This window comes from Periplaneta americana, chromosome 15 (genome assembly GCF_040183065.1).
Source record: "Periplaneta americana isolate PAMFEO1 chromosome 15, P.americana_PAMFEO1_priV1, whole genome shotgun sequence".
Classification (NCBI taxonomy): domain Eukaryota; kingdom Metazoa; phylum Arthropoda; class Insecta; order Blattodea; family Blattidae; genus Periplaneta; species Periplaneta americana.
The window spans coordinates 64,372,287-64,393,187 of record NC_091131.1 but is presented as its reverse complement, the minus strand read 5'-3'; the positions used below and the strand labels follow the sequence as shown (position 1 = coordinate 64,393,187).

Below are 20,901 nucleotides of genomic sequence, written 5' to 3'. Positions count from 1 at the left end.
ATTCCCATTATATAGTTACAGCCTGTTTATACATCCATTGCTTATGCATGGTTTATTAGTAACGTTTTCTGTCTCAACTCTGTATAAGTCTCGTATGAAAACTATACACGGTTTATTAGTAAGACTGTTATAGAGAAACAAATATTAAAATTAGTTTGAATTATAATTTTCGTAAAATATTGGTAATAGGCCTACTGACACATGTATATTTGTTGTTATTTTGAATTATAATTTTAATGTACAAGTAATTTTCATATTGACATAAAACAAATGTGAAAGTTGTGGGAGAAATTACTTCCTGTTGTTGTTTTTTTTTAGTTTATTTATACACGCTTTAATGTCTATGGTCATATCGTGTGGGCATAACAGTAGGACATTTTTACTTACAGTATGTTGAGTTCCTATTTCTTTTGTGTATTGTAGACGGCTTGTGTTCATGTTATTGATTTAGAATTAAATTAGTGTTTATAATATTGATGATTGAAGCGGTGATGAATTATGGTACGTAAATTTTCAATATGAAATTTGCCTTTTGTGACTGAGGGAAGCCATGAAAAACTCCAATCAGACTGGTGGGCCACGGGGTTTGAACCCGGGATCTCCCAAATGCCGGTCTCAAATATTACCGTCTGCTTGGTAAATTCATTATTGTTTTCATACCATAATTTTGTTGTAATGCTGTTAGAGAAACATATTAAACTGACTGGAGAAAATTGTTTTGCATTATGACTTTCGTACAAAATTTGTTGTAGGCCTAATATTTACACAGGAACGAATGTTATACTGATTGAGAAAATTACCTTGCGTAATGACTTTCATGCGAAACATATTATGATACTCACACAGAAAAAATTTTAGAGTGGTATTGGGTAAACTACCTTATATTGTAGCTTTCATACAACAATACAACATTTGTTGTAACACACAGAAACAAATGTTGAATTGATTGGGAAAACTATTTTGGATTTCAGTTTTTATACAACATTTTTGTAACACTCAGAAAATAATAAACAGACTGGAAGAAGTTACTTATAATAATTGTAGTTTGACACACGAAATTCTTATAATAGCCTTAATGGAGCAAGTGTTAAGCTTACTGAGAAAAAAAAATACTTTGAATTATAATGTTCACAAAATTTATTCTTCGTTCATGCAGAAGCAGTGTAGGCTATACACACATAGAGGAAGTACATGCGTACGTGCTCTGAAACTGATTTCACAACTGTCAGCGAAGTTTTCTCTTTCCCAAGCCAACTTAAAAATGTCTACTTCCATAACGATAAGTATCATACAACACTTACACTTCCGTATTGTATTGTGGCTACAACGTGCATTATAACTATTTTGCTACGTCTACGTCTACTACTACTACTACTACTGTTGCTACCTCCATTAATACTTCTATTACTACAACTACTAATGCCATGTGACTACTTTAATTGCATTTAATACATTACTTTTACTACTAAGGATAATGCAAAAGTTCATGTATGCTATTGTTTACTTTTATATTCCTTACTGACGTCTCCATTTTAAAATTAGTGAACTGACTCTATATATATGCATAGGATTTTGAAGTTAAATTTCTACATATCAGAATTTGCAAAAAAAAAAAAAAAAAAAAAAAAGCGTAATCTTTGCGGTGTGTAATCTCTAGTTCAGACCATTTGTCTCGTTGCAAAGGGCCGTAACTACTGTTACAGTTGCCATAGATTACATGGTTCACACTAAGAATTCAAAAACAAAGTTTGACGAGATAACAACTTTTTCATAGACCGGTTATTATATTTCTACAAGAAAGTGGATGCTGATGAAAACTGAACCTTCCGTTTTGTGTCTACCTGCAGGTTATGTTATATATATATATATGTTATATGCTTTATTTTCGAAGACATTTTGAGAAAAAATGTCAAATAGCCATGGGTTCTATTCTCAATATTTTCTGAGTTACAATAATTTGAAGTTGTTTATAAAATGATTTTTTCTTCAGTTTTGAGGGTAAAAAAATATTGAAAATAGAGACTGAATTATCAGAAATATAATTTCTTCAATTTTATAGTATTCTGAAGCTAAAAATGTGTTTTTAATTCCTAGTTTGCTTTGTACAGATTATTTCTTTCAAGTTTTAACTAAAAATTACATTATTCTTAAGCACTTATCGCAACAATTGTTACAGATCACACCTCTTTTAGCAACTCGATTCTTTACAGATCAAGTTTGCATTCTAATGTACAGACTTAAAGAGTTTGCAAGAGTGGCGTGAATTGTAATAATTTTTGTGATAAGTGCGTAAGAAAAATGTATTTTGTAGTTCTAAGAATAAAAAATCTGTGCGATGCAACTATGGAATTCACACCCAACAAATTTTTAGCTTCAGAACATTAGCCAATTATTAAAGAAAATATATTTATGAATAGTTCATTCTCTATTTGCAATATTCTTTTACTCTTAAAACTAAAGAAAAAGACATTTTACAAACAACTTCAGAAAAAATTGAGAATAAGACCCATGTTTATATGATAATTTTTGCTCAAATGTATTCGGAAATAGGCTCCGTAAGTGTAGGTAACTCCTCGTGGTGAATCACCCTGTATATATCTTTTGTGTGTAATTATTGCATTCAAATACTTGGCTACTGTTTGTAGGTGTGATTGGTGACAGAGATGAGTTTAATGCTGTCAGTGACTTTAAAAGTCACACAAATTTAATATTATTTATTTTATTCTATTGTATACATTTATTTAGTGTACTATTGCATATATTGGAGTCAATTTTAAAATGGAGAACGCCATGGATATTGTCAATGTTACAAATACATTCCTGAATATGGTGGTAAAGAATTTAATCGAAATGCTAGAAGTTTCCAATTTTCCGTGACAACTACAGTTCTGTGCCACCGCTACTATTTCAACATCTACTCAGTGCTCTTGTTAGTCACATTGTCGCAGTGTCAGGCAGATGATAGTGATAATGTCGACGGAAATGTTGACAGTGAGGATTATGAGGATGATGTTAATAGAAATTATTTCTTTTGTCATGTGAGTGGGGAAGAATCAAATCACGGTATAACTTGCAATTATTGAAAGGATAAGATTTGTAGTATTGCTGTGAATGACAATGAGAGACGTATATAGTTCAAAATGAAAGATGTCAATCATTTGGAGAATAATATTAAAAACTGTCCGTGTTGAATCTCAGATCGTTGTGAAGGTCAATAGAAATTTTGAAATCTTTAACACTGGAAAATCAAATTTATTACATTTTTGGGTTGAAAGAAATGTTAAGTGATAGTTTTGGGGAATAACTTTTTTGAGCTAGAATCAGTTTCAATAAGTTTACTGTAGTTTTACAGTTACTACGAACAATGTGTAGAAATTTAGTTGTAACAGTTAAGTTGTTTTGGATCTAGTTTTTAAATTATTTTACATGTATATGAATACATAAATAATTTCAAATGAGTATAATGAAATTTTTTTGTATTTTTCCATATATGGAGAGAATATAGAAATTTTGAGAACCATATTTACGAACTTTAATGAAAATTGATATGTCAAGGCTCTCAGAACTCTCTTAGAATATTTTTATATTGTGGTTGTGTGACCACGTGGTGGGGCCGTATAGTCATGGTAACTCAGACAGTAGCCAACCAAATTCTTGAAACTCGGTATTAAACACTGTTGAATCGTTTAGGCGTAATTAGTTTTTGCACATATTTTCTGAAAGGCCTGAACTTCATGCTATGGTCGTTTTATTAATATTCATTAAGTCTTTATATTTAATAAACTGCTCAAAACTGTTAGAGAATCACTTTATCTTTCTTTCATATTTTCTTTCTTACTTACTTTCATTTATTTTATATTTCTCTTTTTTTACTTTTTATTTTTGCCTTTTCATTTATTATCTTCTATCTTCAGTGCCATCTTAAATGTTTTATAATGATCTTTATTTCTTTAGTTCTTACTTCTTGATTTTCAAAATGGTGCCCTAATTTTAGCACTGTGTTTTTGATTTAATAACACATTATCAATTTATTAGTAATTTGTGTAAAGTTAGAAACGGTAGATCAACTACCTTTAGGGTGTGTAATTCGTTAAAGAATCCCATGTATGTGGGCACAGTAACTTTAATGTTAACTAACCAACTTAAGTTATGGAGACACTGATGTGAAATTGAAATTTTCTGAACTATTCAAACTAGAGATCTGAAAATTTGTACAATTATCATGCTGCATATAAATTATAGTCTCTATACAACATTTCACCTAATTTGATTAACAAATGTATGAATTATTAACATTTTTGTAAATTTTAATAACATTTTGAAAAATTGCTACTTCTTCCCCAAATTAAAAAATTATTATCTGAAATTTTGTCCACACACCTGTTAGACTTTCAGAAATCAAACTCTCTGTCAAGGGTTTTCATTCCATTTACTCAAAATTATACGAAGAAATATTTACTGTGGTCGAGTATAAAAATTGCAAGTAGGGGTATGTAATAATAATATAATATAATAAAATATGATACATATCTAAAGAAAGTGTTGCATTCTAGAACATTCACACAAAATCATGTATCTACTACAATGTTTGTAGGAAGAGTATCATTTTTAGTAAAGAAAAATGTACAAAAAACCTAAGCTGACAAAAAAAAAAAAAGAGTTTAAAAGTTTGGAGCTTGATATTTGAAAGTAAACAGATGCAGTTTCTTTAACTCAAACAGGTGGTTGGACAGGTTTATAGGCATGAAAATTGGTGGAGGGATATTTTAGATCATACGGTGCATTTTTTAGTAAAGGAAAAATGTACAAAAAACCTAAGCTGACGAAAAAAATGAGTTTAAAAGTTTGGAGCTTGATATTTGAAAGTAAACAGATGCAGTTTCTTTAACTGAAACAGATGGTTGGACAGGTTTATAGGCATGAAAATTGGTGGAGGGATATTTTAGATCATAAGCAATTTTTTAATGTTGAAAACGGAAAATTGTAATTCTTTATAAAAATGACAAAATTTCACATCTTTATAGCCTACTCTTAAATTCTGAAAGTCAAATTTAGGTCTTTCAAATCTGAGTTTACTTTATTGCTACTTTAGGGCCTGAACTTCATGGGCGCATGGAGGAAGTCGTACACTGTAGTGATTGGTTGATTGATCGACATTTTCTCGTCGAAGGAATCGGGCTCGATCCCTGTCTGTTTTGTGAGATGTGGAATAGAAAGCAGCTGTGGGATAGTCTATTTCCGAGTACTTCGGTTTCTTCTTGCCTTTCCATCATCTTCACCTCACTGCTTCCGTGGTTTAAGGAAGACCTACTACTGCATTGAATTATTCTACTACTGTATTTTCCTAAGCAGAAGAGAATTCAGAGGGGTGCGTCAGTGGCGTCTTAGCGTCTGTGTGGGTGCAGGTCTCGGACTGGCTCATACCCCTGTGTACTCCCGGGGCGGACCCTTGACTGGGCGGCAGGATGGGGCGCACTGTCGGCCGCTGGATGGCGTCGGGCGGCTCGGTGGGGCGGTTCACGGGCGTGTGCGGCTTGCTGGGCCCCACGTAGCCGGGTCGCACGTACACGATGTCGGGGTTGCTCTGAGGGGGTGGCTTATACACGTGGTGGTCGGGCTGTGGTGGGCGATTATACACGTGGTGGTCGGATTGTGGTGGACGGTTATACACGTGGTGGTCGGGTTGGTGTGGAGGATTGTACACGTGGTGGTCAGGTAGGGGAGGCCGGTGGTACACGTGGTTGTTGGGATCGGACGGGGGCGGGCGGTTATACACGTGATTGTTGAAGTGGTTGCTGGGAGGGTAGTTGTAGTACACGTTGCTGCTTGCCACGTTGTTGCCGTAGTCCAGGTCGTCGTTACCGCTCGGATGGTAGTTCATTAGGAACTGCAGAGCTGTTGTGCAGGATAAAGACGGGCAGGAAAGTGACTAAACCTCAACATGTTGATTTCGCAACTCTCAAGATTTGAGTGTATTACATTTATATTGCACTTCTCTGTGTTCAGCTCAAGTAGCTCTGTGTGACAGAGCAGATAAACAAATAGGCTTTTCACTACCTATATATCCATTTCAAAGAGTATGTTAGAGAAATGTCTGATAATAGAGATATCTACATGATATCATCTCGCAGAACAGTTTAAGGGCACTGGGAAGTGATTAGGGCCAACAAATCTAATTTTAATTATTCCTTCAAAAATTCAGAAACATTTGCTTAAGAAGTATATATTGTTTTTTTCCTTGCTTTGGGGCATTTAAATGCTTAAAAATAAAGTTTTAAAAGTAGCGCTTTGGCTGCCACACCCATTGTCATGTTTTTGTTTTTGCCTTTTGTTGTAAACTTGAGATTTTTCAACTTCAGGCACACTCTGCGCAGAAAATATTTATATTTTTTGTGAATATGCATTGTATTGAGGAGTTAATGGGAAGTTCAGAATTTTTAGCTAAATTTGATTATTCACTTAAATAAAAAATACATGTAAAATTTCATTAAATCAGATCACATACATTAATAGTAATTGTTATAAAAATGACATTCAAACAATAACTTATCAAATATTTGACCTCCAACGATAAGTATCTTTAGAAGAATATAATAATAATTTGCACAAGTTGTGATTGGTATTATTATTATTATTTTTTTAGAAAAGTGGTACTATGTGAAAAGATATGTTATTTGTTATGATTATATCATGAATTAATTATCAATTAGAGTTACGATAATTATATTATGCATTTTCATGATCCTAGCTCAAAATATTTTAGAAATTGTTACTTTTGAAATTCTTATGTTAGTTACTTACTTATGGCTTTTAAGGAACCCGGAGGTTCATTGCCGCCCTCACATAAGCCCGCCATCAGTCCCTATCCTGTGTAAGATTAATCCAGTCTCTATCATCATATCCCACCTCCCTCAAATCCATTTTAATATTATCCTCCCATCTATGTCTCGGGGGTTTTCCCTCAACCCAATATGAGCAAATGCTGGATAACTTTCGGTGCTGGACCCCGGACTCATTTCACCGCCATTATCACCTTCATCTCATTCAGACGCTAAATAACCTAAGTTGTTGGTAAAGCGTCGTAAAATAACCTAACAAAAAAAATCTGTCTCGGCCTCCCCAAAGATCTTTTTTCTTCCGGCCTCCCAAGTAACACTCTATATGCATTTCTGGATTCTTACATGTTAACATGACAAAAATAGTGCCCTTAAGAAGGCCACCGGCATATAGCTCAGGCGGTAGTGCTAATCGACTGATCCGAAGCTGCGCTTGGATGTCACGCGTCGATTCCCGCTTGGACAAATAAAGTGGTTGAATTTTTACCGGGATTTTTGCCAACTGTAGGAAGAATGTCATGTAATCTCACGGAAAGTTTTCGGACTCGTCTCGCCAAATACCATCTCTCCATCACAAATTCCATCGACACTAAGAAACTAGTAGATGATACAGCGTCGTTAAATAAACTACTAAAAGCAGCTTGAGAAATGTAAATGTCTCTCAATAGATGGTATACAAACTCACACGTATTGGAATTATTTTAATCCTGTTATTTCGACTAACAGATAAGAAAAGGCGCAATGTCATTTGGTAGGCAAAAAAAAAAGGTCCTTTAGTAATAGTGCAACTGAATTTTCAGCGAATATGAGAAAGATGCTTCCTGCAAGGCCACAATTAAGTCCTGTTCTAGTGCACGTATTGATACAGAAACGTGTATAATGTGGAGAATGGGCCGAATTCAGTTTCAGAGGAGAATGTTATTTGTGCTGGAGAATCGTTTCATCGACGTACACGTAGGCTATGTCCATTAGAAAAACCTCCCAGGAACTTAATATACAGAAGAAAAGAACTTTTCATAAAGTTCTTCATAATCTCTGCGCTTATATACAGGGACATCATTTTATTTTTACTTCAATTTTTATTGTACCTGAGTTTTTGAATGTACTTCGCTCCCACCCCTTCCACTAAGGAAGTTCAACCGTCCTCCACACAGATCCAAGACCACATATACAGTCATAGTAGCCGTACGGTCATAGTAAACAGTACGTTCCAAAAATATGTTCGCGTTTTCCAGTGACGAAAGAGCTTTCAATATTGCATCATTTTCCATTTGCCTACGTCTTATCCCGGTTTCCCCCACCTGCTTCTATTAGCCTCTCTGTAAATGCTAGTGGCTGGGCTGTCTTAGCTCTTTTCTGAGAACATTAATTTCTGTTAGGAATTGGACGTCTACGTAATATTATACCCATACAACTGTTTAAAATAACTTAAATAAAAGGGCCTCGTTAAGTAATTAACTGTCACGTGATTTCCTCCCTTTCTACGACGCTGCGACGTAACCACTTGGATGGACAGCAGATAGCATGTCTGAGTAATTTTATCTTTTCGGATCGGGCAGAAGTGAAGCTTGAATTTACGGTACGTAAGGTCTCTTTTATAGAGTAGGTACAGAATTATTTTAACATGAGTTACTGATACGAAGTACGAACTGCGATAATATGCACATTAGAACTGAAGCCTGTATCGAAATGAACGGCCACCATTTTCAAAAATGTGTTTAAATATCCATATTATGATTATTTTTCAGTTTAACTTCATTCTCTATAGTGTACGCTAATGTGCTGTAGACAGTATAATATGCATTGCATAATGAATACGTCCGCATGAAAAACTCAGTTCGTGAGTAAAAACACTCATTGTTAATATTGTACTGTATTTTGATTAAACAAAAACCTAATGAAAATTATCAAACTCAAAATCGCGATATTTCCTAGTTTACGTAAATGGGTGAACTACCTTTCTTCCCTCCTATACCTAGTAAAGTGATTTGTTTGTATATTACGCCAGTATCATCAAACTCCAGTCGTGGAAGGGGGTTTCCGGTTTTTAATCGTTGATCCAAAGGTATAGCCAGGTTAATATTAGAAATGTTAGTAAAAATAAAATGATGTCCCTGTACATGTAAGGTGCAGCTGATTCAATCTTTGGAGTCGGACGATCGTCCAAAATCCGGACATGTGCAATGCGGTGCTAAATCTGACCGATAACGGTAATGTACAGTATATCTAGAGAAAGTCTTGTTTTCTGACAATTCAACTTTCCACTTAAACAACTATGTTATTCAGTTCAGCGTGAGGATCTGGAGTTCCACATTTTACTCTGGCCACTCCCAAAGAGAATGTATGGTGTGGGTTAATGAAAAATAGAGAAATTGGCCCTTTCACCTTTACTGAAGAAGCAAAAACAAATAAAACATGTCTGGTTATATTGGAACATCATTTGCTATCACAAGCGGAGATTTTGAAGCCTAACATCGTTTCCGAGCAAGAATGAGAGCTTCTATACTAGAGTATACAAAGATATTATTTGAGCCGTTCAAAGCAGAGTGATGTAAGTCAAAAATGGGTAATGAGGATGAAAGTAAACATTCTGTAAAATGGAACGCAAATTAGTAATTAATATTCAGTTTATTAAAAATATTAGTAGTCAGTGGATAGCAAGAAGGACATATTAATTGCTACTTTGCGCTGTATTTTACAGAATTTTTACTTTAAACCTCATTACCCAATTTTGACTTACACCACTTTTGCTCTGAACGGCTCATTTAATCGACAATATTTTCTTCGGAGTTGGATTGGACGTGACGCACCACACTTTGGCACTTCGTTCCTTGCTATGACCTATTCGACTTCATACTATGGGAATAAATAGGAGTAAAGGATTTCGTGTATATAACACCAGTTGCAGATTGAGAGGTAACTGAGGCAACACTGATGCAGTAAACACTGTGGTACTCATAATACTGCAAAACACCTAACGAGAAATTGGAATACCGGTTCGATATTTGAAGAGCGACGAATGGTACTCATGTTGGGATTTAGAATCAAGTTCCATGAGTTGTATTAACTATTTTTCCTGCGCCTTTATATTTTGTAATTTCTGTAACAAATTAAATTTAAATGAAAAAGGTATAAAGGCTTGTAGATACCTTGGTAGTTCCAGGTACAGGAAGTCCCAGACTTACTGTACATACAGGTGAATCATTCGAATCGATTGGCAGAATACTAACAACGGATGTACTTGACCTCGAACGCTCAGTACCACATAAAAACATGTCTATAATATAACTCCCTCATCACAAAAACATGCTAAACTGCGCGTCTTATCACTATAGACATTTGAATGATTGCCTTTTCAAGATGTAGGGGAAGAACTCTGATAACGCAAAGAAGGAAAATATCAATACAATAGGACTAAAAACAGACTATTTCAGTGTTGTGACTATATTGCTACATTTCCCATTAACATCAACAACAAGCAACAAAATATTTCCAAGCTCTTGATGTGTACACTTTAGGCAATTTAAGCTTTATATGAGAAGAATAGTTGATTTTGTAAGACTGCAATGCGAAAAACCACAAGTAAAGTTAAACGATCACCATTTCATCATCAGACTTCATGCTGTGATATGCAATCAACTTTCTGCACCAAAAGTACAAGCCTAATATGTTGCAATATGCTTAGGAAAAGACAAGTTATGACATTGACATTCTAATATCATTGTTTGAAAATGTAATTAGTGTGGCTTTTGATATTGGAATGCTTGAATGCGGAAGTGATGTAGGATGTGAATAAATGGCATTTGAATCGCTTCATAAAGAAAGGGCATCAGTCACATTTTTTTCGAAATTGAGTTAACTTTGAATTTCCCATCTTGAATGTTCAACACATCATTTTATCAAGAAAAGAAACCAGTCCAACATTTCTTTCATCGTGATATTGTGTTCGAAATGTGAGCGTTTTGTAAAGGAAGGGGCATCGGTCCGGACAGTTTTTCTTCATTTCCCACAACTTAGCTAAACTGGACTGATGCCCTTTGTTTATGAAGCGATTCATTTAAGGTGTGCATATTGCTCAGTTCCTCTTTGCTTTGACCACTTCATTGAAATCCCACACCTGCATTTTAAGACTGAACAGCTGTCAGTAGGAAAACGTTGAGGTATCGTAATTATTTTAAGCAGGAGTTTTGTGGCACTTTGACGGAAAATGTAGCAATATATGAAATATGTGTGTATTTTTGGCCCTATTGCATTGATATTTTGATTCTTTGTTTTATCCGAGTTCTTCTGTTACATCTGGAATAGGTGATCATTCAAATATCTCTCGTGGTAAGACGCTCAGTTTTTCATGAGAATGACTCATACCACTGTTTTTGTGATGGGCGATTATTATTATAAGCATTTTTTTTGTGCGGTTTTAAGCGTTCGAGGTCAAATACTCACTTGTAAGTGAAAAACCTATGTATGTTGAATCATACCCTAGACTAATGGAACATCCAGTGATAAAACAAGTTACTCTAAAGAATATACTGTACATTACTGTACGGTAATATAATATAATATAATATAATGCTGTATCTGTAGTACGCAACGTTATTCAAGTACTAAGACAATAAGACCGCAAAAATATTCACAGAAAAATATCGCCTTTTTTTCACAGCTGTAAACACGTGGGAAATGAGATAGAATTGATGATAAGTCGGAATGATTCGAGTTACCAAATTAGCTTACCACAATTTCACTTATTTTATTGCAATCTGCGCTAGCCTACGTTTCTGCCTCGTTTTATATAATTTATTGGATTTCTTTTTTCATATGTCAAAAATTTTACTACCTAAATTCGAGTCTACCTAAGCATGACTATCTATAGTCAATAAGCATGACTATCTATAGTCAATAACTGTAGGCCTATAGGCCTACAGTTATTGATCCCAAAACAAAACATTAAGCAGTACACCGGCCGTTAAAATTACGAAAGGTGTACAGTACATAGAGCTATCTGTGCCGGCGGATGTCGCCGTAATCCGACGCGTCGAGCAGAAAATGAAGCCGAGTCAACGAGAGTCAGTCGACTCGTGTCTTTCTGTTATGATTTTGTGTTTTGTTTTAGTGATTCGTACGTTTTATTTTGAAGCACTGTTCACGACTTCTTAAAATATTACAGTGGAATATCACGTACTAGTTCAGAATGAGATACAGAGCTGAGAATGAATTTTAAACTATATTTAAATTTAAATGTGCTATTATCACAGTCTAGTACAGGGCCGGGAAACAGCCGCTCTCAGAGCGCTTAGCTTCTCCCACTACAGTGGGTACGGGTACTCATATACTGACTGCTCTGCTTACTATTGGAATTTGCCGCTCCTGGGGTTCTAGTATATACAGTCATGAAGCTCAATACGTAAGGAATATGCATCCATGGATAGTTGCTAACCACTAAGATCGCTACTATCGCCTCATCACAGAGACAATGCGAAATAGTACCGGCACGGTCTATTGTTTCTAGTACTCTCATCAGCTCAAGCTTCGTGACTATATACTAGACTGTGGTATTATTATTTTGCTGACGAATAGAAAATTCTATGGAAACCAAAAGATGACTTACAAAAAGATGTTAATTTGTTGGCTGACATATTCTATAATATACAAAGAAAGAGACAAAACATTCTCAAGTAAGGCCAAAAATTGTTATAGGGGCCTAAGTAACAAAATTACTTAACTTATAAACAATTTTATACCCCGTGTTCAATTTTGAATGGAAGCTTCCGGCATTTGTTTTTTTTTATATCCGTGAGATCATCATCACGGAACGACTTTAATCCTCAAGGCGTAAATAAACGACGTAGGCCATGTCTGTTGTTGACTTTGGGTATTGTTCTTTTGTTTTGTCAACAAATGAATGCAGCCGTGTATTAAAAACAAGAAATAAATGCCATCCATGTTGTTATTACAACCAAATTTCATTTAATTTTTAAAACTATTTCTTAAGGGCGAAATGAATATTACAACAGAGCATTACAAATTTATTATTGAAGCTTACTTCGACACAGGAGTTTTAATTGGAGAGCAGTATCGTTATGGCGTTGACCAGTGCGTGAATAAATTATGGCCAGTTAGTTGGTCACATTTCCAACAATTTCCTCAACGAAGTCTTCTCAGAACTGTTAACACGCATATTTAATATTTTCTTATTCACATGACACAAAAATGCAAGTTTTTGAAAACGGACACAAAAATATAATAAAATACTAAGTGCGAAATCCAAACATCCGAAAGTAGGCCTACTACAAACTATATAATCAGTGAAATCGTCTGTCTTTGGTTAAAGTTGGCAAATAAACCTACAACGTCGTGAATGTAAAAATAAGTGACGGGAACTTCTATTCAGAATTAAACACTGAGTAAGTGTATTTGGAATATAATATGAATATAGTCTAGATTAGCGGTCATCAGCACAGTGCACTCTCGGGCTAGCGTCTCTTATTCGCGGGTAAGAGATTCACGCTAGTGCAAACGTGGCTGCTGTTGGATATGCAGTATTCCAGTGGTGAGGTTTCATTCATGCCAGAAATTACGTCAACAATAATAGTTTAATGATACACACAATGTTCACGCATCCATTAAAATAAACATATTTTTTAAAATTAATAAATACTCAGCATGTTCGATTATAATGTCAATAATCTAAAAATATAGGTTCCTTCTGAAACTATTGAGGGGTCAAGTGAAAGAAGTGGACAATCCAGAAATCCAGATATATTATGTAGTATAGCTCATTATTTCACTGAGATCTTTACATTTAATCTGAACCCAAGACTAAATAATATTAATGATTAGAACCGGAGATTGATAGATCCGAGGAATTGGTACAAACGGTTTTTCGAAAATGTCTTAATTTAATATCTGCCGAAATTAGATTATTAGAAAAAATATGCACGGATCAAATTTATTTTAGAGTTAAAAGTGCCCGAAGAATTAAAAAATAAGTTGAGATAGCAATATGAAATCTTGATAGGCTTGAAGTGGACTGGATCTTGAAAATGAAACAAGACAGTTTCAATCCACATAATGATAATAATAATAATAATAATAATTTATTTATTTATTATTTATTTATTATTAATATTTGTGTGCTGAACAACAGCCAGAGGCCAAACAACAGCCAGAGGCTGTAAATAAATAAATATAAAAACTACTATGATATTTTTTTCATTTTTCTGAATATCTAAGTATGTCATGAGTTGATCTAAATGAGGGGTTGGAAAGCAATGGTGGATCATTAATGTTTAGGTGAGGGGTTTGGACTTTTTCCATCGCTGGTTGTCACAATAAAAAAAATTAAGACACAACGTTTCGAAGGGTGGTTCTCCCTTCGTCTTCAGGTGGAAGGAAAGAGAGAAAGGAAAAAAAAAACCTACTGTTGGGATCGTTACGTATAGCTATTCTGTATGACTGATGCATACTTTGCCGCTTACCAGTTTTTGAGAGTATCAATGTCTATTTTGAACAGGTCACTTCGAAGTTAGTAGGCTATCTTTTTTTTGCACTTCCCCAAAAAGATTTTGATTTCGAAATTTTTTCTGTGCTTTCCTTAGACATTTATCTATGAATTCTAAAAATTACAGCGCGATTGATTGACTATCATAGGAGCTACGACATGATAATGTTTAAAGTTGCGGAAAATACTGATCGCCCGCACAAGCTACGATTGATTTCTCCCTCTCCCTTCTGTACGACGATGTATATTCCGATACACTTCTTACCCGATACCCATTTCAGCGAGTGCTGACGACCACTGGTCAAGATTTATGTCAAAACGTTCGCAACTTTCAAAGCAACCGTGGTTATTTTGAAAATCCTTAAGAAATAGTCATAAAATAAAATACCATACTGTATGTTGTTTAAAGTTTATGAAACAATAATAAGAGTGTGATCCCAAAATTCGCTTAGTCCATTGGGACATTTTAATGACTTATACTTTGTATGATTAAGTTTGAGCCCGCTATCATTATATTTTAAGCATCTTTTCTCCCAAAACAACGCCAATCCTTGTCTAAAAGATTGTGTTATTATGCATGCCACTTGAAAACTCATTTGAAAACTGGTGTGTAAAATTTAAGCCATTTGACACAGAAAATTAAGAACCATGAGGAATCTATTGCTCATAAAAATGCTTGCCTAGATTTATCAGTCCTTGGAAGAACAGAAATTAGGCAACAGCTTAGCTCAGCTTTCAGGCAGAATATTGAAAGACAGAATGATAACGTAAGGAAAAATCGCCATGTTCTTTCAAAGATAATTCTTCACCATCATCATCATCATCATCATCATCATCATCATCATCAGGTTCTTTTTAAGGTAATTATCTACTTTAAAGAACTGTAGTATTTTTTAAGAAATGAGATATTGTTTAATTGTTGAAAAATTATGTAATATCATAAAAGTAGTAAACCCTTTGTCATTTTAGGCACAAATCGCCACTGTTAACATAACTTATAATAAGAAATAAAACATAATTAAACGGCCAATATAAGCATTTGAGCAGTTCAGAGCAGAAATGGTGTAAGTCAAAATTGGGTAATGAGATTTAAAGTAAAAATTTTGTAAAATACAGCACAAAGTAGCAATTAATATGTCCTTCGTGCTATCCACTGACTACTAATAGTTTAAATAAATTGAATATTAATTGCTACTTTGCGCTGTATTTTACAGAATATTTCCTTTAATCCTCATTACCCATTTTTGACTTACACCACTTATGCTCTGAAAGGCTCATTTAATGGAATATTTCTGAACTCATTAGCCCTTGTAAAGTACTACTAACCAAGGGAAAATTGCAAGTTTTTATTTTATGAGTATCCCTGATCTCCTTCCCTCACTATACATTTTTGGAATGATGAAATATTAATATCTTCTTATATAAAGAAAAATGTTTTTATGTGAATGTTTATTTACTTCAGTTTTAAAGGGAAGATCAATTTAATTGTCATCAGATTCCCGGTAGACTGCTCATTTACACAAATATATCATTTTCTTACTTAATCTTAAATATTACATTTAAATTTAAATATATTTTAAAATTTATTCTCAGCTCTGTATCTCATTTTGAACCAGTACGTGATTTTCCACTGTAATATTTTAAGAAGATGTGAACAATGTTATAAAATTAAACGTAAGAATCACTAAAACAAAACACAAAATCACTTCACAGTAATCTCCATCTACTTCGTCTGAATGTCTGAAAAGTTATATACTCAACCAATAGGCAAACAGTTTCCCCATAAGCAAGTTCAGTAGAGAAGAGAGGAAGTTCCCACTTAATTAAATAATACACTCATATAACTGCCTTATCCAATCAATCACCTTCCTACGAGAAAAAGCTGCGAGTAAAGGAACAGTGGTAGAGCCATCACATAATCTCTGGTAACACGTTTTCTTCTCTTATAGAAATGAAAAATGTGATGAAAATGGAAAGCCAAATTTTTATTATTGTTAAAAATATAATTTTAATAAAATATTTAGCACAAATTTTAAATAAATAAATAAATAATATATATAAATTAAAATAGAAGATGAAATGAAACAAAAGATTCAGTTTTAAAAATAAAATAATAAAAATTCCTAGAAACAATGGATTTAAGACAAATTACCCCCATAATCCCATATGGCACTCAAATTCCATAGAATTATGAATGAATCCCTAGAGTTAGCCATACTGTGGGTGGTAGCGAGACACTCGCTTTCAGTCAAGAGTAGACATCCAAAGAGCTTTAGATCGATCAGTGAGAGATCTAGATATGAAAGGTTCAGAGCCATAGTGGGCCAAGCGCCATTTATTAATAACGGAGAAAGCAAGGGTTAAAGTTAAGTGAATACCATAGTTTAATGAAGATTAACATGTAATTTAGTTTTAATGTGCTTGCTATGTGTGTCATTAAATTATGGTAATCACTTAATTTTAACACTTGTTGTCTTCGCTTTTTATTTATGGCGCTTGGCCCACTATGGCTCTGGATCCTTCAAATGATGCTGGATGGAGTCCACAGTATTCTAAGAATTTGGCAACGTATTGTTGTACCATGGTACTAAATTATTTGAAGCATGCTATTAATTCCACAATTTGGGGCATCTGGCCGACATCTACGGCTGACCTCTAGGATCCAGAATACAAAGCAAAGGTTAACTTAAAAATAAAATACAATATGATTTGCGGAGAGAATACAGAACAATGATAAATTTAACAATAAAGTACAATTTCTTTTCGGGGAAACATGAGATGAAAGTACAAAGAAGAGTAATGAAGTGAAGTAAAAAAAATAGTAACCTAAATAAATTTAGTGTGAAACAATAAATATGTTGGTATCACTTTTAGTATCATAATTTAAACAAGAGACTGTTGATACCCGTTTTTATTTTGTGAATAAATTTCACTTTTAATGATTACTTCTCAAAAGACCTTAAATTTCATGAGTATAACAAATTATATGGAGAAAGTCTTACCAATCTTTGTGAAACGCAAATATCACGACCACATAGATTATAGCCTTTTGAGAGAAATGAATGCTCCATCTCTTTCTCATTGCTTCTACTTTCTACCATCTCGATTAACATCGCCACGGGCATCGACCGTGAAAGGAGTGCGTGTTAAGTGTTTTATAGTGGTTGTTAAATAACCGCCGTGTATTAATCCGAATTGGAGAACAAACAACAAGTCAGCGGGACTTCGTTTTTGTTTGAATAGTAAGAGTTAATAAAAAGCTGTGTGCGTGTTTTACGGTTTCGAGCAAATGAGTACATTGTTCCCTGGTTACGTAATGCTTGTATGTCTCGGCGACGAGTTGTTGTGAGCTTCTACTAAATACAGTTTAGCGAATCCTAGGTTAGGGATATTGGCACGGCAACAACACTGTAATGATGTACAGTGAGTGTAAGAGAAAAATATTTTGGTGCAGTGGTAATTTCGTTTTAGAATGCAATTTCTTCTGCACCTGTACACAAGGAGAACCTCCTAGTGTAACGGAAAAATGTTTTGGTCCAGGGTTAATTTATTTTTTAGAATGCAATTTCTTCTGCATTTTGTTTCAAACCAATTAAAATGTTCTCCTCTTCTGCCAAAATATAAATTATGAAATATATTATATTTATGCGTGGTTACATCTAAAACACACGCTATACTTTTGTACTAGATGATGCAATGGACGATACTATTTGAGAGATGATAATAATTGCTAGTGGCTGAAATCGAAAGTATCCTAGGAACAATGGAAAACAATTCATTATTGTGATTTACGATATTTCTTGAAAAGACTATATATTTAACACGTTTATCTTGTCTTTATTTATATGTGCGTAACGTAAATGTTTTAATACTATGAAACGTGTAAACAAATTCGACTCTAAAGCTAGGCGCTCAATTACCGGAAATTTTTTTTTCGCCGAGTTCGGATTTTTATTCTTTGCATTATTTTAAATGGAGCATCGTCCATTTGGTAGTATCGCCTCTGTCCGCATGACCGGATTTCGTTCAGAATTCTGGCCAGAGAATTCTAAACGGATTTTCGTACGGTCCAAGATCGAAATAAAGAATATAATGGCAAATATATCGATTACAAGGCCTCCAGTCGTGGTAATATTGAAGGTATAATGAAATGGATGACGAGAAGCATATTTTATTAAGTCCAACAGTACGAAGAGCTTTATAATTTATGAAATTAGAGATATACCAATGTAATATGGAGAAAGAAATGGGATGGGATTGGGAAAATACTAAATTAGCCTTACTAGGTATGTCCGTCATAATTTATTTAAGTTACAGATCTATTCATTTCATTTCCAGATTCAGCTCAGAACATTACAATGAAATAATGCGCTTTAGCGGTAAATTAAAACACTATTTGATTATTAATTCGGAAATGCGGACAAGTGAGCGATACTACAATAAAAATCCGAACGCGGCGAACGAATTTTTTTCCGGTAAGTGCGCGCCTAGCTAAATTCGGAAATTCGGACAAGTGAGCAATACTACAATAAAAATCCGAACGCAACGAACGAATTTTTTCTGGTAAGTGAGCACGTACTTTAACACACCGGTTCCAGAGAAACATATTTTTTATAATTTTAAACAGAATTCGATGTTATATATTTTCCAGAACTTAATTCAAGTATTATAAATTGATAGCTCTTTTTACTTCAGAAACAGAATTTTCGATTATATTAAGAAATTTTATTGCATTGTTTTAAGAATTCCGGTAGGTTTCATATTTTGTATATATTTTTTGTTAAGCTCTATTTAAACACACTTTAACATATAGGTCATCTCGCATATGTAGGATTTTTAGGTATATCAGTATTCCGTGGACCATTGTTATTTCTAGTTTCATGTTATAAGGCTTGCATTAATTTATTTTTAACTGATTTCAATTTTTAACGGTGACTAAGACTGTGATGAATCATGATATGCAAATATCCCATCCGGCATTTGCTTTTGTGACTGAGGGAAAATATGAAAAACCTCAGTCAGAATGGCCGGCAAAGGAGTTTGAACCCGGGACTTCGAATGCGAGTTCATTGTGTAACCATTGAACATCCCGCTCGGCCATCTTTGATATTGTTCACTCCCAAACATTACATTCTTATGATTATGCTAGACTCTGGAGTTTAGTTTAACTTGAAAAGTTTAAATTTAAATTTGTTCTATAGTTTGACTCAATTGACAAATATTTTATTGTTAATAATTTAAATTCTTGTGATTGTTACGAAAATGCTACCAAAAGGAATCTCTACCTAACAGGAGCGAGTTTGGTGAAAATCGAGTTCCTGTGAAACGCTGGAAGAGCTCCTGTTGTGCGGCGGATATGGAGAAACTGGTTCCGTGTTGCGGCGTCTCTAAACGCGCGAGTTTGGAAACGTCTCGCGACAATTTTCCGGCCATTGTTGCGTAACAGCAGCCGGACCGGCACCGTTCCGGACGCGGCGACAATGCGGAGTGAAAGCATCGCTCGCTCGCGCAGAGATGAGCTCGACATTGACCCCGATCCACAAAGCGCGGCCACTAGCGCTAGCAAGGTGGCGAACGTGATGCTCATGCATATTAGGCTGTTCGTGAACTCTTTTCACTCGAGGAACAGAGGTTGGTGCCGAGGTGATAACCTTCTCCTTTCGAAGCAGATTAATTGGGAAGCGGTAAATTTATTGAATGTTTCATTCTTTTTCGAAACATATCTCGAAAACTATTTCTCTCCCACGCTGATGGGGTAGTGAAGAAGATGGTTCCACACCTCTTGATCACTTGGAAACTTCGTGTTTCGTACTTCCTTCCATAGTTGGAAGTGCAATAATTGTAAGTTGCGAGATCTGCCACATATTCCGGATATTCTAAAGACATACTGCTGATATCAGTGAGCCCTCTCAATCTAGTTACGCAACCTTGTGTTATTTTGAAACAGAAATCACATTTCTCTGAAGAAATTTCTTTTTTTTTCTTCTACTTTTCTTCTACGAAGTATAGGGTGAATTTTTGTAATGATATTTTATTTCTGGTGCACCTGTGAGCAGAATAATAATAATTCAGGCAGTAGCAGAAAAATGGGTCCATAGGTCTATAGGCCCTTTTTTCGGGAGAACGTTTAATTCGATTCTCCGTTTTAAAATCTACTTGCTTACGTAGTTTCGTTTCAATATCTTGTAAACAGAGGTCAGGGTAACTAATTGAATGAACCTCATACACCCTTGCTTAGTTGTAGAACTCTGAAGATGATCCTCAAAGTGAGTGAGTCCATCCAGAATGTGCACTAAAATGTAAACTGTACTCTGAAGGTAATCTTTGAAGCGCTTTGATACAGCGTCATTAAATATGTACTAAAAGAAGATAAAAAATCTTATGATGAAGAATGAGTGCAAGAGAGAAAAATTCTCTCCGGCACCGGGATTTGAACCTGGGTTTTCAGCTCTACGTGCTGCCGCTCTATCCACTAAGCCACACCGGATTCCCATTCCGATGTCGGATTGAATCTTCTCAGTTTAAGTTCCACATCTTAGGTTCCCTCTAGTGGCCTACCCTCATGTA

At 34.7% G+C, this 20,901-nt stretch overlaps 1 protein-coding gene across 2 annotated transcripts in view; it reads right to left on the bottom strand.

Moving 5' to 3' along the window:
- LOC138715022 (proclotting enzyme) overlaps positions 1 to 20,901 on the bottom strand; it is a 116,032-nt gene that overhangs the window by 30,441 nt on the left and 64,690 nt on the right. For both annotated transcript variants that reach the window (XM_069847422.1, XM_069847421.1), the window contains one exon: positions 5,425 to 5,895. In XM_069847422.1, the coding sequence (XP_069703523.1) occupies positions 5,425 to 5,895 (471 nt within the window). The remainder of the gene's footprint in view (positions 1 to 5,424; positions 5,896 to 20,901) is intronic.